Source organism: Lepus europaeus, chromosome 19 (assembly GCF_033115175.1).
Source record: "Lepus europaeus isolate LE1 chromosome 19, mLepTim1.pri, whole genome shotgun sequence".
NCBI lineage: Eukaryota > Metazoa > Chordata > Mammalia > Lagomorpha > Leporidae > Lepus > Lepus europaeus.
Window position 1 is genome coordinate 33,027 of NC_084845.1, and position 20,308 is coordinate 53,334.

Sequence of the window (20,308 nt, forward strand, 5' to 3'; positions counted from 1 at the left end):
CCCATGTTTTGCCCTGCCGCTGCCCTGACTCCAAGATGTCCCAGGTGGACGAACTGAATCTGAGAAGTGCGGAATCCTCAGAGGGAGACAGGGTCTGTGGGAAGAATCCCGAGAGAAGCAGGGGCGGGGAGCCGGCAGGAAGCCTGTCTGAGGGGGAAAGCAGAATGGGCGGAGGAATCCTGTCTGAGGGAGGAAGTAGAATCGGGAGAGGAATCCTGAGAAGGGAAGCAGGGTGTGGGCGGAGGAATCTTGTCTGAGGGGAGGTCCTGTCTGAGGAGGAATCAATCCTGTCTGAGGAGGGTCCTGTCAGAGGTGAATCCTATGGGGGGGGGGGGCCTGTCTGAGGAGGGAAGCAGGGTGTGGGTGGAGGAATCCTGTCTGAGGGGGGTCCTGTCTGAGGAGGAATCCTGTGGGGGGGGGGGCAAGTCTGAGGGGGAATCCTGAGGGAGGTCCTGTCTGAGGAGGGTCCTGTCTGAGGGGGAATCCTGAGGGGGGTCCTGTCTGAGGAGGAGTCCTGTCTGAGGGGGTCCTGTCTGAGGAGGAATCCTGTCTGAGGAGGAGTCCTGTCTGAGGAGGGTCCTGTCTGAGGGGGTCCTGTCTGAGGGGGAATCCTGAGGGAGGTCCTGTCTGAGGGGGGTCCTGTCTGAGGGGGAATCCTGAGGAGGGTCCTGTCTGAGGGGGAATCCTGAGGGGGGTCCTGTCTGAGGGGGTCCTGTCTGAGGAGGAGTCCTGTCTGAGGAGGGTCCTGTCTGAGGGGGAATCCTGAGGGAGGTCCTGTCTGAGGGGGTCCTGTCTGAGGAGGAATCCTGTCTGAGGGGGGTCCTGTCTGAGGGGGAATCCTGAGGGAGGTCCTGTCTGAGGGGGTCCTGTCTGAGGAGGGTCCTGTCTGAGGAGGGTCCTGTCTGAGGGGGTCCTGTCTGAGGAGGAATCCTGTCTGAGGGGGGTCCTGTCTGAGGAGGAATCCTGTGGGGGGGGGGCCAAGTCTGAGGGGGAATCCTGAGGGAGGTCCTGTCTGAGGAGGGTCCTGTCTGAGGGGGAATCCTGAGGGAGGTCCTGTCTGAGGAGGAGTCCTGTCTGAGGAGGAGTCCTGTCTGAGGGGGGTCCTGTCTGAGGAGGGTCCTGTCTGAGGAGGGTCCTGTCTGAGGGGGTCCTGTCTGAGGAGGAGTCCTGTCTGAGGGGGTCCTGTCTGAGGAGGGTCCTGTCTGAGGGGGTCCTGTCTGAGGGGGAATCCTGAGGGAGGTCCTGTCTGAGGGGGTCCTGTCTGAGGGGGTCCTGTCTGAGGGCGTCCTGTCTGAGGGGGAATCCTGAGGAGGGTCCTGTCTGAGGGGGAATCCTGAGGGGGATCCTGTCTGAGGAGGAATCCTGTCTGAGGGGATCCTGTCTGAGGAGGAATCCTGTGTGAGGGGGTCCTGTCTGAGGGGGATCCTGTCTGAGGGGGAATCCTGAGGGAGGTCCTGTCTGAGGGGGGTCCTGTCTGAGGAGGGTCCTGTCTGAGGGGGAATCCTGAGGGAGGTCCTGTCTGAGGGGGTCCTGTCTGAGGAGGAATCCTGTCTGAGGGGGAATCCTGAGGGAGGTCCTGTCTGAGGGGGGTCCTGTCTGAGGAGGGTCCTGTCTGAGGGGGAATCCTGAGGAGGATTCTGTCTGAGGGGGTCCTGTCTGAGGGGGAATCCTGAGGGGGGTCCTGTCTGAGGAGGAATCCTGAGGGGGGGTCCTGTCTGAGGAGGAATCCTATCTGAGGGGGTCCTGTCAGGAGGAATCCTGAGGGAGGTCCTGTCTGAGGAGGAATCCTAAGGAGGGTCTGGTCTGAAGGGGTTAGCAGAATCGGGGGAGGATTCCTGATGGGGAAGCAGGATGTTGGGGGGAGGAGGAATCCTGAGGGGAGGAAGGAGGGTCTGGGGGAGGGGAGGTAGGAGCTGGGAAGGAGAGCGGAATCCGCCCCCTCAAGACAGAAAACCTGACAGCTGGGCACCTGGCACAAGTCCAACACCCTGTTTCGTGGCCTTCCGATCCCGACGTCTCGGTTCCCAGACCACTAGAGACGGGGCGGGAGGCCGCGAGGGCTGGCGCGTCCAGAAGTGGACACCCCCTGCCGTCTCCCGGGAGCGCACAAAGGTGGCGAGCCGGGCAGCGAATAGGGGAACCAGGCCCGGCACCTCCCACCCCAGCCCCAGGTGCTCACACGTGCTGCAAAACCCTGTCGGGCCCTACAGCCGGGGTGGCCGCGGGACTTTGTCCCCGCCCTGCCTTTGTTTCAAATGCTGCGCGCGGCCCCCCAAATCCAAGCCCCGCCCCCTTCGCGGCGGCGACCTCCGAGCACACCCCTCCCCCTGTGGGAACACGCCCCTTCCATCTCACCACTCCCCCACGGCCCTAGCCCGGGACGATCACTTCCTTCCCTAGAAACTGAAATGAGTGCCTGGCTGCGAACCCAGTGATATGTGGGCGTCCTTTGCTGAGCAGTTTCCACAGCCCCACCCCCTGCTACTCCTCAAAGTCAGTCAGGGTAGAGGGTGTGTGACCCACACCCACCTTGGTCCCTGGGCAGACACTGAGGCATCAGGATCAGAAGATCAAAGTAGGTGCTGGCAAAGAGTGTATAAGTGGCTCTCTTAGGGGCCACCCCCAAACACCTAATAAAGAACAGTTCAGGTAGAAAATGCAAAGACCCTGAGGCAGAATAGGCAACAAAGGAGCCATTAAGTGAGGCATAGTGGGAGGTGCCCAGACAGGTGACTGTACAGCCAACAGGGTCTGGGGGCTGGATCCCTGCATGCCACCCTACCTTCTGCTTGTTACATGCTTTTCCCGGAGGTTTCTGTGGCCTATCAAGGCCTATGCACTCTGCTTTGCAATGGTTGTTGACGCCACCCTTCCTCCCCCAGTGTTCAGGACCTTCATCCTCAAGTAAGAGGCAGCCACACATGCAAGTGCCACTCAATGCCAGCAACAGGCAGTAGAACATCTGTCTCTTCACCACAAGGCCCTACATCACTGTTGGCATCATAGGGAAATGAGGCTTCAGGAAGTACCAGCAGCAATGGGGGGAAGGGTGAATCAATGGCAGCCAGACTCAGACAGACCTAAAGAAAGCCAGGGGATAATCGGACTGAGTAAGATATAGTGGTTATATAGGAGGGTGAGGCCAGGGCTGAATCCTCTTCACTCAGGGGTCCTCTCTGAGTAGCAAGCTCATCCAGTAGTATATGGAGGGCATAAATGTACCTTGGCTTTCCCTCTCCCCACCCCCTGCCCTCGAATCCCCCTGTGTTCCATTGCTAAGTCTTTACAAAGGCTCTACCCAGTTCTAGAACACTGGAAACCATCTATCTTCTGCCTTAGCAGACAGGGCTTGGAGGGTAGAGCAACCTGGTTGGACACCTGTCCACAGCCAGCCACCTTCACCCTGTGTTCCTTCCTCAAATTTCATACCCTATAATCACTTTATCCTGTCCTTGTTGTCACTTCCAAAGCCACTTTCTGAGCAAGTCTTGTGGCTGTATCACTCCAATCTCTCAGGCTCTGTTTTCACATTGCATTCTTTTCTCTGTGTCTTCTGTGTTTTATAAGGACATTTGGGGGGCCAGGATTCTGGAGCAGTAGGTTGGTCCACAACTTGCTGTGCCAGCATCCCATATGGGGAGTCCCGGCTGCTCCTCTTCCAATCCAGCTCCCTGCTAATATGTCTGGGAAAGCAGCAGAAGTTGGCCCAAGTAGTTTGGCTCCTAGCTTTGACCTGGCTTAGCCCTGGTCATTGTGGCCATTTGGGGAGTAAACCAGCAGATGGAAGATCTCTCTCTCCTCTCCAACTCTACCTTTCAAATATATAAATAAATCACTAAAAAATAATAATAATGACATTTGTCATTGGATATAGGGCCCACCTGCGTAATCTCATCTTTTTATGTATGCATTTTGAGAGGCACAGAGACAGATCTTCCATCTACTAGTTTACTCCCCAAATGCCTGTAATAGCTGGAGATGCGCTTATCCCACATCAGAGTACCTAGGTTCAATACCTGGCTCTGGCTCCAGCTTTCTGCTAATGTGGACCCTAGGAGGCAGTAGTGATGGCTTCAGTAATTAAGTTCCTGGCTACCAGTATAGGCCCCATTGGCTGTTACAGGCATTTGGAGAATAAATCAGTAGATAGGAATGATCTCTTTCTCAATCCCCCATCCTCAAGTAAATTTATTTTTAATTAAGATGATGTCACACTGTAGGGTATGGTCCTAATTCAGTGGGGGGGAGGGGGGACAGGCCCTTGGTGCAGCTGCTTGGGATGCCCGTATCCTATATTGCATCCTATATCACAGTGCCTGGGTTTGAGTCCCAGCTCTATTTCTAATCCAGTTTCCTGCTAATGCACACCTTGGGAGACAGCAGGTAATGGCTCAAGTACTTGGGTCCCTGCCATCTACTTGGGAGACCCAGATGAAGTTCCTGGCTCCTGACATCAGCCTGGCCATCTTCAGCTGCTTCAGACATTTGGAGAGTGAACGAATGGATGGAAGATCTTTCTTTGTCTTTGTCTCAGTCCATGTCTCTCTCTTATTACTCTGTCTTTCATATAAAAAATTTTTTTAAATCAAATAATTTTTTAAACTGGAGGAAAAATTAAAATATACACACTAACACAAAAAGACTGACCTCTCCCAAGGAAGAGGGAATTCTGCCAACAAATTGCCTTCAGATTCAAATTGTGATAGCAACTTTTCCTTGGGTCTCCAGCCTGCCAATCTATCCTGCAGATTTCAGTCTTTGCCAGCCCCTCCAGTCATTTACCTTCCAGTGGCCCTATTTAGGTTCAGAATAAAAGTCAGGTTGTTCTGGAATTAGATAACTGATGGTTGCACAACACTGTGAATGTACTTAGTACCACTGAATTATACACTTTCATCTGGATAAAATGGAAAAAAAAAATTTTTTTTGACAGGCAGAGTGGATAGTGAGAGAGAGAGACAGAGAGAAAGGTCTTCCTTTTTGCCATTGGTTCACCCTCCAAGGGCCGCTGTGCTGATCTGAAGCCAGGAGCCAGGTGCTTCTCCTGGTCTCCCATGAGGGTGCAGGGCCCAAGGACTTGGGCCATCCTCCACTGCCTTCCCAGGCTATAGCAGAGAGCTGGCCTGGAAGAGGGGCAACCGGGATAGAATCTGGCGCCCCAAATGGAACTAGAACCTGGTGTGCCGGTGCCGCAAGGCGGAGGATTAGCCTGTTAAGCCACGGCGCCGGCCTTAAAATGGAAATTTTTAAACATAGCTTTAAGTTTGCTCACTTGAAACAGAACAACGAAGAGAAAATTATGTGTGTATGTGTGTGTGAGAGAGAGAGAGAGCTTCTATTTTTTGGTTCACTTCCCAAGTGCCCCAAGAGCCAGTGTTGGACCAGGCCAAAGCGAGTAACCAGGAACTCTATCTGGGTCTCTCACATGGGTGGCAGGGACCCAAGCACATTAGCCATCACCTGCTGTCTCCCAGAATTTATCACTAGGAAGCTGAATTGGAAGCAGAGTTGCCAAGACTTGAACTGGCACTCGATATGCGGTACCTCAAGCAGTAGCTTAACCTACTGTGCCACAATGTCTGCCCCCAAAATATAAATTTTATATATGTTTTGCTGCAAATACAAAAAAAAAATAATACTTACAGTTCGGAAGCGTGCCCTGGAATGTGACTCTGCTGGCCTTTCACATCATCACTCTTTCAGCACAAGAGACACTGTCTGTCCCAGCTCCTTTGTACTTAATATTCCTTTTGCCTAGAATGCTCTCTGCTCTTCTAGTCAACCACTTCTCTTCCCATTTTAACTAGAGAGACTTCTAAGAACAAGAGATCCTAATCGTGCTCACTACTGCTTTCACTATGTCTACCACTAAGCAGGTAGGCAATCAGTAAATGTGTAAAAAGACAAAATCCATTAAGCCAGTGACGATCTTGACCTGGCCAGTTTTGTAGGTCACAAGATGAAAAGATTTATTTGTTTGAAAGACAGAGGAGGCCGGCGCCGCGGCTCACTAGGCTAATCCTCTGCCTGCAGCACCGGTACTCTGGGCTCTGGTCCTGGTCGGGGTGCCAGATTCTGTCCCGGTTGCTCCTCTTCCAGTCCAGCTCTTTGCTGTGGCCCGGGAGTGCAGTGGAAGATGGCCCAAGTCCTTGGGCCCTGCACCCACATGGGAGACCAGGAGAAGCACCTGGCTCCTGGCTTCGGATCAGCAAGGTGTGCCAGCCGCAGCAGCCATTGGGGGGTGAACCAACGGAAGGAAGACCTTTCTCTCTCTCTCACCGTCTAATTCTGCCTGTCAAAAATAAAAATTTAAAAAAAAAAAGAAAGAAAGAAAAGAAAAAGAAAGGCAGAGGTACAAAGCGACAAGGAGAGAGAGAAGTCTCCCATCCACTGGTTCACTTCCCAAATGGCCACAATGGCTGGAACCAGGAGCTTCCTCTGGGTCTCCCATGTGGGTACAGGCACCCAAGCACTTGGGCCATCTTCCACTGTCTTCCCAGGCACATTACCAGGGAGCTAGATCGGAAGTGGAGCAGCAGGGACTTGAACCAGCACCCATTTGGGATGCCAGCACTGAAGGCAGAGGCTTAACCTAAGCCACAGTGCCAGCCCAAGGTTTTTTCATAGAAGGCAGGCTTTTTGGCACAGCAGATTAAGCCTCCGCTTAGAATGCCTGCATCCTGTATCAGACTGTGGGTTTGAGTGCTGGCCTTAGGAGGCAGAGGATGATGGCCCATCCTGGGGTCCCTGCTACCCATCTGGGAGACCCAGATCAGTTCCTGGCTCCTAGAAGCCCTGGCCATTGTGGCCATTTGGGAAGTGAACCAGTAGTTGGGAGTCTGTCTCTCCCCTCTTCTGTACCTCTGCCTTTAAAAATCAATGAATATTAGGCCAGCACTGTGGCACAGTAGGTTAATCCTCTGCCTGTGGCACTGGCATCCCACATGGGTGCCAGTTCCTCTTCCAATCCAGCTGCTCCTCCTCCGATCCAGCTCCCTGCTGCAGCCTGGGAAAGCAGAAGATGGCCCACGTCCTTGGGCCCCTGCACCCGCATGGAAGACCAGGAAGAAGCACCTGGCTCCTGTGCTTCAGATCGGCTCAGCTCCGGCCATTACGGCCATCTGGGGAGTGAACCAGCAGATGGAAGACCTCTCTCTCTGTGTCTGCCGCTCTCTGTAACTCTGTCTTACAAATAAATACATAAAAGACAGAAAGAGAGAGAAAGAAAGAAACAATGACTGTCATTGACACATAATGAATCCACACTATTCATGAGTCCTAACGGTTCTCAAAAATAAAAGAGAGCCAGAAAAATATTCCCATCTGTCACCACATGATGCTACTTTTAAGCCAGCCCCTGACTCTGAGAACTTGGCATCTACCCTGCTTTTTGAAAGGGAACTGTATTTCAAGGGAACACATGGCCACTGTTCTTGCTTATAACAGAGCACCCACCAATAATCAGATGCTAGAATTTGAAAAACATCATTTTCCAACCTGAAGTGAAATCCCTACGCAGGCCAGGATTGTCTGTTTATGTTTGTACTGAGGTTCCTGGAGGGTGGGTAATGTACAACATGGCTGCCTTGGGTGAGAAGGTCAGTCAGGTTGTCTCTGTCCCACAAGATAGTCAACAACACTGAAATTCTACATGACATGCAAGGGGTACCACCCAGCCAGCAGTGTTTGGCTGGAAGTCCAACAAGTATTTAGATATGATTTCCCATCCATGGGAGCTACAGGAACTGTTGGAGAGAGTAAGAGAGGTCACCACAAGGCAACCAATGCACTCGTCTATGAGGGGGAAATAAATCTTAATGTGGAAAATGTATCTATTATATACAATGATGTTTATCATAATATAGACTCATTTTAAATACATGTGTATTATAAAATGAAGTACTGCTATTCACTAGCATGCCAATGTGATTAATTTCTGAGGGACTCAAAGCACTGGGTATGTTGCAAAGTTTAATTCTCTTGAGTCTAAGGAAATGTGATAAATAACTGAGAATATGTCTGTGTAATTGCTTTCTTTTTTATTTTTATTTTTTTTTAATTTTTGACAGGCAGAGTGGACAGTGAGAGAGAGACAGAAAGGTCTTCCTTTGCCATTGGTTCACCCTCCAATGGCCGCCGCGGTAGGCGCGCTGCGGCCGGCACACTGCGCTGATCTGATGGCAGGAGCCAGGTGCTTCTCCTGGTCTCCCATGGGGTGCAGGGCCCAAGGACCTGGGCCATCCTCCACTGCACTCCCTGGCCACAGCAGAGAGCTGGCCTGGAAGAGGGGCAACCGGGACAGGATCGGTGCCCCGACCGGGACTAGAACCCGGTGTGCCGGCGCCGCAAGGCGGAGGATTAGCCTAGTGAGTCACGGCGCCGGCCTGTGTAATTGCTTTCTAAAATAATTGTCTATTTTGTTTTGACATTTGGCAGATGTAGATATTTCTTCTCTTTATTTTTATTAATATGTTCTCTCTTTGTCTTTGTTCAACCATACTTACAATTGTAGTTAACTTATATTGAGACATACTAAATATACCTGCCTTTGGGCTAAGTACTTTAATTATGTTTATTCTGCAGTAGGTGGTATTATAATCCTCATTTTACTGTGAAAGCCACAATCTAGTTAGTGTTGGAGTAGTTCTTCCACCTAGGTTTCTTTGACTAAAATGTCAGTCCTTTTTATACCCATTATTTCCTTATTAAAGATATATGACAAATGACAATTGAGACAATTTCCACAATGTATAATTGTTTTAAAAACTTGTGTGTAGTATTTGTGAGCAACCTGTCCCGGTTGCCCCTCTTCCAGGCCAGCTCTCTGCTATGGCCCAGGAAGGCAGTGGAGGATGGCCCAAGTCCTTGGGCCCTGCACCCGCATGGGAGACCAGGAGAAGCACCTGGTTCCTGCCTTCGGATCAGCGCGGTGCACCGGCCACAGCAGCCATTGGAGGGTGAACCAATGGCAAAAAGGAAGACCTTTCTCTCTGTCTCTCTCTCTCTCTCTCACTATCCACTCTGCCTGTCAAAAAAAAAAAAAAAAAAAAAGAAAGAAAGAAAGAAATGTGTGGTAAATGATTATTCTTTCACTATCTTGTTTGTATTAACATCTGTATTTTTTCACTAGGTTACAACATTCTCATTCTGTGTGTGTGAGAGTGTGTTCAAAAATTGAAAGTCAGTTAGATGGCAACATCAAAAATATAGCTAATATGAAACCTTGTCTACTTCAAAAATTGCCAGAAATAATTAAAACCAGAATTAAGCCAGAGTTGACTTTCAAAAATTAAATATATAGCAGATCTTGAGATGAAGAAATGTCTTATGACATTATAAACAGAGCAAAAGCCAGAGTGAGTAACTTTTGCGGTGATTCTGTGGTGGTTTACAGGGAATATGGTTTTGCAGCTCAATGAAGTTCAAAGCTGGAAGTGTAGACTCAAAACTCTTGATTTTTCCATTAGTATAAGAAAGAGTAGAAATATCATCCTGAGGAATCAACTTGAGAACTTGTCTCTGTGTAGGAAAAAATTCTCTTAGGAGAATTGAAGGACCAAGCCATAGTTGCATACTAGTGTAAAATTCAAATTTCCACTATCCACATAGTGAAGGGGGTCTCAAACTGACCAGTTTATGGACTGGTCTCAGTTGAATGAAACCTGGGGTTTTAACCTGCTGTGCCACAGAGCAGGCCCCATGAGATATCTTTATCTCTTTCCCTCTGCCTTCCAATAAATAAACTTTCTGAAAGATTTATTTATTTTATTTGAAAGGCAGAGTTACCGAGAGAAAGGGAGAGACAGAGAGAGATCTTCCTTCTGCTGATTCATTCTCCAAATGGTTACGATGGCCAAAGCTGGGCCACACCACAGCCAGGAGCCAGGAGCTTCTTCCAGGTCTCCCACATGGGTGCAGGAGCCCAAGTACTCAGCCATCCTCCGCTGCTTTCCCAGACTCATCAGCAGGAAGCTGGATCTGTAGGGGAGCGGGCGCCCATACAGGACGCCTCCCATACAGGACGCCTGCACTGCAGGCGGTGCCTTAACCTGCTCTAGCAGCTATGCCACAGCGTCAACCCTAAATCCTTTTTTTTTTTTTTTAAGTTAATTTACCATAAATTATTGAATTATGCATGTGAAATGGGGAACCTGTAAAAGTAAGTTGGTGTCTGGAGGCGATGAAGGCTGCACCTTGGGCTCACAGCTTCTTTGGGTGGCAGCAGTTCCCAGGGGAGCAGCAGATGCACTGGGTGGGAACTAAGAAAGGCCCTTCCCAAGCTGTCTACAACAACAGAAGGTATCCTTTACTTGTTACAGGTCATTAAATCTTTTCTCTTGCAAACATCCCCACTCCACCCCATTTTGTTGAGGGCTCTTAATCTGCTTCATTGTTACTTTTTTGGTAATTCTTTAAGGCACTTTGCCTAGACCCACGCATTGCCTCTCCAGGACTTGGGTTCTTCGTCTTCCCTCTAGACTTCTCCCTAAGCTAAAGCCTCCGAGGTCTTTCTGCAGTGTAGACAGGTCCTGCCACTGCCCTCTCCCCACTTCCTGTGGCTCCTTTCCTCTTTTCAGACAGGAAAGCTCAGCCCCAACAGCTGTTATCTGCCTTGACACCCCTATCCGCTGGGCAATATTTCTGAGTGTTATGCTTAGTGCCTGCTCTCTGGGCTGAATGGAAGATCCTGGTAGGCTAAGGTGTGTGCTTGTATCCCACATGACATGGGCACCTGAATACTAGTCTTTAACCCAAGAGCAGGGATGGGGAGGGCCATACAAAATTACCAACTTAAAAAATAATTAGCTTGCTACATTTGGTCAAACATTTCATTAACTCACCCTTAATGTGATGGCTGGTAATGCTTTTCTTTGGTGAGGCATGGGATGTTAGCTGGTATTCATAATATTGCTACTTGGCAATTGCTTGGAGCTCAGCTTGACACTTGTGAGGCAAGCCTTTAAAAGAAATGCTCCTCCCCCGCACCCACGTGGGAGACCCAAAGGAAGCTCCTGGCTCCTGGCTTCGGATGGGCACAGCCCTGGCCGTTGGGGCCAAACTGCGGGGTGAACCAGCAGATGGAAGACCTCTCTCTCTCTGCCTCACCTTCTCTCTGTGTAACTCTGACTTTCAAATAAATAATTTTTTTTTTTTTTTGAAAAAGAACTCAAGCAGTGGGAAGTTGTACTTAGCTTTCAGCTCATCATTGCCGTGGAGCTGAGTGATTTCATGTTGTAGGTTATGTTGTAGGTTAAGTTCAGGCACATGAATGGTTCCACATTGGACAGCGTAGGAAAGATGTTAGATTTCACTTGTTTACTTTTCACATCCTGAATCTTTCATGCAATGCCCCAACTAGTTTCACACATTTACCAGCATATTCAAATGTCATAAAAGGGTTTTGTCCCAGAACGTCACTGGGTCAGGTCCTCCACTACCATCTTTACTGCATCTTCCAGGCCTCTTCCCTCAGGGCAGAGACTTCTGAAGCTACCTATGCTCTCTCCTTCCGACCCTGAATCCATCTCCTGCCATTTTTTTGCTAAGATCAAAGCAGCCACTGTGACCTGAGCCTCCTGCATTTGCTACCCCAACAGGTCCACTGTCTTCCCAATTACCTTTTCAAAGATTTATTTGAAAGGCTGAATTACAGAGAAAGGGAGAGATGGAGAGAGATCTTCCTCTGCTGGTTAATACCCCAAAGAACTGCAATGGCTAGGGCTGGGTTAGGCTAAATCCAGGAGCCTGGAACTATCTGGGCAGAGTTTGGAATGCTTAGTGTCATGTTGGTAGCAGGGGCCCAAGCACTTGACCCATCTTTTGCTGCTCTCCCAGGTGCATTAGCAGGAAGCTGGATTAGAACCAGAGCAGCAGAGAATTGAACTGGCATCACAAGTGGTGGCTTGACACACTGTGCCACAACACCAGCCCCTCTTTGCCCTCTGCCCACTGAATTCCATTATGTGGCCTCCATCTTCAAAGGCTCTGTAGTGGAATGAGAAGGCCATGCCAAGGTGGCCACTGGCAAGCGAGCGTCAGTTAGTCAGGAATGGCTTTGAAACTGCCTGGCGACAGGCTGTGATTGGATGGCTCTGGAAACTGCCTGGCGACAGGCTGTGATTGGATGGATTTGAAACTGCCTGGCGACAGGCTGTGATTGGATGGCTCTGGAAACTGCCTGGCAACAGGCTGTGATTGGTTGGGGTATAGACCGCCCCTTGACCAGATTGGCTGGTCTTGGCTATATAAGCTATTGCACCAACTATAATAAATGAGTCTGCAGGCTGCTCGCCTCAAGCCTGCTCTCACCGGACTCCCGGGGTCTGTGTGTTGACTCCGCGCCTCTTGCCCCCACCACGCTGCTCTTCTCAGAAACGAACCCACTGCTACATTGTGGAGAACTCAACGGCAACATCTGGCGCGCCAACGTGACTGGGAAAGAGACAGTGTGTCGGACTCGGCGAGGTCCCCCCTGGATTTCGGCAAGTAGGCCCCTCGGTGTTTGGTGTGCTGTTCGGTTCTGTGAGGGTGAGCACAGAACCCCCTCCTACGCCCCTTTCTTTGTCCTTGTCCTCGGTCTAAGTGACCCCAGGTTAGCACACACCGCCCTGAAGCGTACGTCGCTTCTCGGCTCCTCCTTTTACTTTCGGTTCGCCCGGCGAATTCACATAAGGGACTGATCATCCCAGAATTTGGAACCAAGTCATCTTCCCTCACTCGAGAGAGGTGACGCTCCGGAGACACCGTGTGGGCATACGGCCTTGACCTAACAATCAAGGAAGTCCCCCACTAAGCACAGGACATACGTACGATCTGATACACCACTATCTGTTTGTCTAGCATAGGGAAACCTCCTACAAAATGCCATCCACAGTTGAGGTGCTAGGAATTTGCTTTGTTACGGTAGCAGTGCTATACGTGTCTTTCCTCTGGCTAGAGTTGGCGTACTGTGCCGCTCTTAAGCGCTCAGACATGGGAAAGATACCCCCCTCTCAGAATCCTGTGCAGATTATAAAAGATAGTGAATCTGTGAGTGATAGGAGCCTGACACTCCAGGTCCCTGTCTCACAGACAACGGTTGCTGACTTAGGGAGAGAGAACTCGGACAGTGAAAAAAACAACGTAGCAAACAAGGTAGCAATGCCTAGTCAGCTACCCCCCACATACCCGTGGGATGAACTAAGAGGACCTCTATGCAATAACTCATACAATGTCATCCCATCTGCACCCAGTGAGGATCCCCACATTTGTGGCAGTACTCGGACACCCCAAGCTCTCAGGGCAGCCGCTAGATCCCATGCCATCAGCATGTTTGCTGCTAATGTTGAAGTGTACGCAAAATTCAGACCCTGGATTCCAACGCCTGTAAAAAGGCTTCTATTAACCAAGGGTCGAGGATATGCTTGTGTCTTTCCAGAGAATGCGGAACAGCCCATTTGGGTACCAGCCAGAAACATCAAGCCTGCAATTGACAGCCAACCAGAACCAGCTGAACAAGACCAAGACTCCGCCTTGTTAGCAGACGCACCTGCCCTATCATCCTACCCTGAGAAACTGCCCAAAGCCACATCTGTTACCATTGCGTACCCCACTAGCTCTGGTCAGCCACTCCAATGGCCCACAGCCTGTGTGCGGTCATGCCATTCCTGATAACCATTATTCCTCATTCCTACCCCTATCTGAGCAAGCAATCCTGTGGTCTCTCGATTTGAGCGCTGGTTAGTCAATGACGGGTAAGATCCCCTGGGGGACAACCTAAGACAGGCACAGCTGCGTACGGAGACCACATGGAAACGGGGTCAACAATGGTATGGCCAAGAATCATGCCTCCCGTTGCTCAAAAATAAACGAAAAGGGGGAAATGTAGTGGAATGAGAAGGCCATGCCAAGGTGGCCACTGGCAAGCGAGCGTCAGTTAGTCAGGAATGGCTTTGAAACTGCCTGGCGAAAGGCTGTGATTGGATGGCTCTGGAAACTGCCTGGCGACAGGCTGTGATTGGATGGATTTGAAACTGCCTGGCGACAGGCTGTGATTGGATGGCTCTGGAAACTGCCTGGCAACAGGCTGTGATTGGTTGGGGTATAGACCGCCCCTTGACCAGATTGGCTGGTCTTGGCTATATAAGCTATTGCACCAACTATAATAAATGAGTCTGCAGGCTGCTCGCCTCAAGCCTGCTCTCACCGGACTCCCGGGGTCTGTGTGTTGACTCCGCGCCTCTTGCCCCCACCACGCTGCTCTTCTCAGAAACGAACCCACTGCTACATTGTGGAGAACTCAACGGCAACAAGGCTCTAGACTCTACATTCCAATTCCAGTCTTTCTGCCTTTTTTTATTTTTTATTTTTTTTTTATTTTATTTTTGACAGGCAGAGTGGATAGTGAGAGAGAGAGAGAGACAGACAGAGAGAAAGGTCTTCCTTTTTGCCATTGGTTCACCCTCCAATGGCTGCTGTGGCCAGCGCATCGTGCTGATCCGAAGGCAGGAGCCAGGTGCTTCTCCTGGTCTCCCATGCGGGTGCAGGCCCAAGGACTTGGGCCATCTTCCACTGCCTTCCCAGGCCATAGCAGAGAGCTGGCCTGGAAGAGGGGCAACCAGGATAGAATCCGGCGCCCCAACTGGGACTAGAACCTGGTGTGCCGGTGCAGCAAGGCGGAGGATTAGCCTCTTAAGCCATGGCGCCAGCTGTCTTTCTGCCTTCTTCTACCTTTAAGGAACCTTTTGGATTACTTTGGGCCTACCCAAATAATCCAAGATCATCACTTTTTAAGATCAGCTGATTAATAAACTGTGGAGAATCCCACAGGAGTCCCAAAAGAGTTACAGAGCACCACTAACCCAAAAAGAAAGAGAAAAAGCAAAACCAAAATGGAGTTACTTAAGCAAAGGCCACTAAGCACCAGGAACTGCCTAGACCATCTGTCAGAACAGACTGCTGGTGAGGCTGATAAGGACTGGGGGACATTACATTAGAAGAAGCCAAGCAGCTGGCCACTGCACTACTTCACCCACACTGTGCACCACGATTGGCCACACCCAGAAGACCCCCAAAACACCACTGGTCACACCCAGATACCCATATCTGGTTGGTGACACCCCAAAAGATGAGCTTGTGGATGGTGACACCTCAGGACACCTTCACCGCCCACCTACCTCAGAGCGGGGATGAAAAGGTAAACTTCACAACTGCTCTGCATCCCCTAGGGGACCACAGCTCAGTGCAAGTGAAACTCTGGCCGTGTCTCCACTGCCTGAGCTCTGCCTGCCACCCTGCTGGAGCCACCTCGCCTGGACACCTCAGCTGCCAGACCTGACATCGGACCCAACCGCACCACTCTTCAGGTGACCTCTCCAACCCTTCACCTTGCCATCCATCTTGGAACTTCGAGCCTACTGCCCAACATGCCAGTCATCCCACGACTCCTGCCTGTAAGTACTGTTCAGAGATCCGTCTCTCTGAGTGGTAATGGAGACTTTGGACTCTGGACTTTAGACTTTGACCTTTCGTGACATTGATAGGAACCTTGAGAACGCAGCATTCATATTACACCCTTAGCCATGAGTGTTTAGATTGGTTATACTTTTATGCTTTCTATGTGTTATACTATTGCTGGATATTTCTGGAAGTTGCCTTACTCCTAGATGTGTGTTATGACCTGTGGACTAATGACATATTGAGTGATACTGACCTTTAGATGTGTGCCTTGAATATATGTATATATATATATATATATATATATAGAGAGAGAGAGAGAGAGAGAGATTATTGAATAAATTATATTAAAGACTATCACAATTCTGTGTGATTCTTCCCCATGCTCTGACACGTTGCATTAGACTTGTCAAGCTATGTGACAAGTGGCACTCGTGACATAACCTTAATCACATTTGTCTGTAAAAGCCCCTTTGTGGGGGCCAGCATTGTGACGCAGCAGGTTAAAGCCCCGGCTTGAAGTGCCAGCATCACATGTGGGCACCAGTTCGAGTCCAGGCTGCCCTACTTTCAATCCAGCTCTCTGCTATGGCCTGGGAAAGCAGTACAAGATGGCCCAAGTCCTTGGGCCCCCGCACCCATGTGGGAGACCCAGAAGAAGCTCCTGGCTCCTGATCGGCTAGGCTTTGGCCATTGCAGCCATATGGGAAGTGAACCCTTGGTTGGAAGACCTCTCTCCCTCTGTCTCTAACTCGCTCTGTAACTCTCTTTCAAATAAATAAAATCTTAAAAAAAAAAAAAAAAGCCCCTTTGACTATGCAGTGTAACTACTCACAATTCATTATATTTACACCTTCTAGAGGTCTTGGCATATAATCTTGGAGTGGAAAGTTTTTCAAATTCTGCCTCCCTGGGGCTGGCACTGTGGCATAGGTTAGGCCTCCTCCTGCAGCACTGGCATCCCATATGGGTGCCAGTTTGAGTCCCAGCTGCTCTACTTTTGATCCAGCTCCCATGATGGCCTGAGAGCAGTGGAAGATGGCCCAAGTGCCTGGGCCCCTGCACCCACATGGGAGACCTGGAAGAAACTGTGGTCTCCTGGCTTCGGATTGGCTCAGCTCTGGCCACTGTGGTCATTTGGGGAGTGAACCAGTAGATGGGATGGAAGACCTCTCTCTCTCTCTCCCTCTCAAATAGATAAAATAAATCTTAAAAAACAAAACAAAGAAACAAACAAACAAAAAAAACTGCCTCCCCGTATCAGACTGACTTGCAGTATTCCAGAGCTCTCCTGGGCCAACTTCAGTGGCGGCCCAAGGTAGAGTGAAATCGCTATCCCTGTCTGTGTTGCACAGAAAGTACCAATATGAAAGACACAGAACCCTCCCCTTTAACAAACCTGATGACAGAAGACGGGGGAAGGCACTTGAGGTCCCAGGGTGACAGCATATAAGCTGTGTGACAGGGTACTATACAAGAGGAAACTGCATGGGCCCACCTCAAGGGAGGTACACCAAGGGGCCCACAAGGCTGGAAAGAAATGAACAGAGAAGAGATTGTCAGGGTTGGTGAAAGCAGACCCAGTGGGCCAGAGTACGGGGCTCAGAGTCTAAAAAACAATGAAGCACGACATTAGCTTTGCTTTTTGTTTTAAAACACACACATACACACACACACACACCACACCTTATTTCAGAGAGACAAGCAGAGGGGACAGCACACTGCCCCATCTACTGAGTCATGCCCTCAATGCCCTTATTGGCCAGGGCTGAGCTCATGGGCCAGGAACTCAACCCAGGTCTTCCCCAGGGGTGGCAGACACCAGTTACTTGAGCCATCACCACTGCCTCCCAGTGCCTGCATTCTCAGGAGGCTGCAGTTGGGAACTGGAGCGACACTGACCTCAGTCTAATATGGAACACAAGTGTCTTACCAGCATGCCCCTAGAGTTTTTTTAAAAAGACAGATTTACTTATTTGAAAGGTAAGGTACACAGAGAGAAGAGACAGAGAGATTCTTCATTCTCTGGTTCACTCCCCCAAATGGCCACAACAGCTGGGGCATCTAGGTTTCCCACTGGGTGCAGGGGCCCAAGGACTCGGGCTGTCCTCCGCTGCTTCCCCAGGAGCATTAGCCAGGAGCTGGACTGGAAACAGAGCAGCCTGGACTCGGATCAGCACTCATGCAGGATGCTGTTGTCGCAGGCAGCAGCTTAACCCACTGCATCACTACACTGGCCTCACCAACTTTTAAAAATATTTATTTCTAGGGGCCAGCGCTGTGATGTAGCAGGTAAAGCCGCCATCTACAGAGCCAGCATCCTATATGGACGCTGGCTTGAGTCCCGGCTGCTCCACTTCCGATCCAGCTCTCTGCTATTGCCTGGGAAAACAACAGAAGATGGCCCAGATGCTTGGGCCCCTGCACCCACGTGGGAGACCTGGAGGAAGCTCCTGGCTCCTGGCTTTGGATCAGTGCAGCTCTGGCTGTTGCGGCCATTTGGGGAGTGAACCAGTGGAAGGAAGACCTCTCTGCCTCTGCCTCTCTGTAACTCTGCCTTTTGAATAAATAAATATACTGTAAAAAAATATTTCTATTTATTTGAAAAGCAGAGAGAGAGATCGACCTATCTAATGTTTCACTCCCAAATGCCTACAACAGCGGGGGGTGGGCCAGGCTGAGGCTGGGAGTGGGGAACTCAGTCCAGGTTTCCTATGTGGGTGGCGATCACTCACATCATTTGTCACCTCCAAATGTATGCATGAGCAGGCAGCTGGAACAGGGAGTAGGGCTGGGACACGAACCCAGGCACCCCAACATGGGATGCAGGTCTCCCGAATGATGTGTGAACCACTGTGCCAGACATCTGCTCCTAAAGTTGGATTTTTTAAATTTTTTTTTAAATTTATATAGCTTCATTTATTTTAAAGGCAGAGAGACAGAGAGACATTTTACATCTGCTGGTTCACTCTCCAAATTCCTGCAAAGGGCAGGGGTGGGAGGATGAGCCAGGCCCAAGCCAAGAGCCCACACCCCAATCCAATTCCCCCACGAGGGTGGCAGAGATCCGGCTTCGTGAGCCATCACTGCTGCCTCAGTTTCTCACCTGGCACCCGTGCTCCCCTCCCTGACCTTCAAAGCCCACGTCTGATCTCGTCTCCTTCCCGGGGCGCAGGCATACAGTCCACTTAAGCCCTTATTCCAGCCCCATCACTGCCTGCCCTCACACAGTGGCCACAGGGCAGGCTCACCACCTCCCTGGCCTGGCTCACGAGCGGCTTGGACAGGCAGTCCCACTTCAGGGCCCTTGTGGACCTAGGTTGCTCTGTCTGCTGGGACAGCTCTTCCCTTGTGTCTGGCCTCCACACCCCCTTTTGTTCTAAGTGTTGGCCTGGGGGTGTTGAGCAAGTCAGTGGCCATCTCTTCCTCTGTTGACACCTCTCCTGGGGCAGGTGGGCCCTGCGGTTTGCAGTGTGGGGGTCAGGCTGCTTCCACCTGGCGGTGGGACCCAGGCCCAGGGGCGGAGGGTGGGAGCCAGGGCTAGGGTGGGTCCCCTCGTTCCCGTCCACCCCGCGGACGGCGGTCCTGCGGGCGGCTGAAGGGCCTCAGGCGGGGCTGGGGCCCGGCCGAGCAGGGGTCAGTCCTCCTGCTGCGCCCACCTGCGTTGTGGGGGGAAGGCTGCCGCCCCAGGTTGCAGCGGGGATGAAGCCAGCCGGCGGGGATCGGGGAGCCCCGGCCGCGAGCGGCCGACCCATCCTCCTCCGCCTCCAGCCCGGTGTCCCGCGCTCGGGGGTGTGGCCCGTTGAACGACGGCTCGAGCCCGCACTCCGCCGGGGTCACTTCAGGCTGGGGGAGTCCTCGCGCTGCAGCCGTCGGAGCCTTTGCGAACCTGGGTCCGACTCTACCCAGGGCGGGAAGCACAGCTCGGCGGCCGCTAATCTCTATGGAAACACCGGAAGCGTGCTTTGTCCTAATGCGCCCCCCTGCGCCGCAGCGGCCCCGGACTTGGGTTCCGCCGGCGTAGCGGCCCGGAAGTGTGGCCTTGGCGTTGGTGAGCGGGAGGCGGCCGCTGCGGGGCCTGGTGCCTGAGGAGGAGCCGGAGGTGGGGTCGGGCGGGCATCCCCTGCTGCAGGGCCGCCGAGAAGGCCTGGCCTGCCAGGGGTGTGGCGCCCGCGTTAGCCTCGGAGGTCCTGCGGAGAACGCGAGAGGGCGCTACAGGATCGGGGCGCCGAGCGGGCCAGGGTACCGAGGCGGGAAACCCAGGTCGGCGGGGCTGGAGCGGGTGCTGCGGCAGCGGGTCAGAGGCGCTCTCGGGGTGGGGCCCGGTCGATGACGTAGAGTATTGCACAGGGTGTCTGGAGCCAAGTGCATGGCGTGGGCGAAGCCGTGGCGGCCAGTGTTGGGCGCCAGACCCGGGAGGGTCGATCTCCAAGGTGGGCCTTTGTTCGTAGGCATCCAAGAAGGCCCTACTGTATCCGGACTGTGGGACCGGAGTCCTCCCGGGAGCAGGGCGAGGGAGGGTCAGCAGAGGAGTCCAGATAGGGCCGTGCCCGGCGTCTGGGCCCGGACTTGAAGTCCTTTGGGAACCGGGTGGACCAGGATGGGGAAGGGCGCTGTGGGCAGAGGTCAGTCTTTGCGCATGCAAAGGCTTGGCCGGTTCCAGGAATCAATTCATTGCCATGGAGGCCTCTGAGCCGAGAAGGGTCCAGACCTGTTCCGTCCGGACAGGCTCCCTCTGGCTGCTGCATGGCGAATAGACCCGGATTCGGGGCGGTCCAGGCCTGCGGTAGCCCGGCCACTGCAGGTGTGGGGCCTGCGGGGCAGAGGTGGGACATGAAAGAGGAAAGGGCCGGCTGGGGGCAAAGAGAAGGCG

General features: G+C 51.8%; 1 protein-coding gene across 5 annotated transcripts in view; it reads left to right on the forward strand.

Moving 5' to 3' along the window:
* The window catches only part of ZBTB45 (zinc finger and BTB domain containing 45), a 26,710-nt gene continuing 6,402 nt past the window's right edge, over positions 1-20,308 (forward strand). The window contains exons 1-2 of one of the 5 annotated variants that reach the window (XM_062177479.1): positions 1-312; positions 12,373-15,431. In XM_062177479.1, coding sequence (XP_062033463.1) covers positions 15,405-15,431 — 27 coding nt within the window. In that variant the 5' untranslated portion in view covers positions 1-312; positions 12,373-15,404. The other 4 variants (XM_062177480.1, XM_062177483.1, XM_062177481.1 and 1 more) reach the window with 4 other exon arrangements.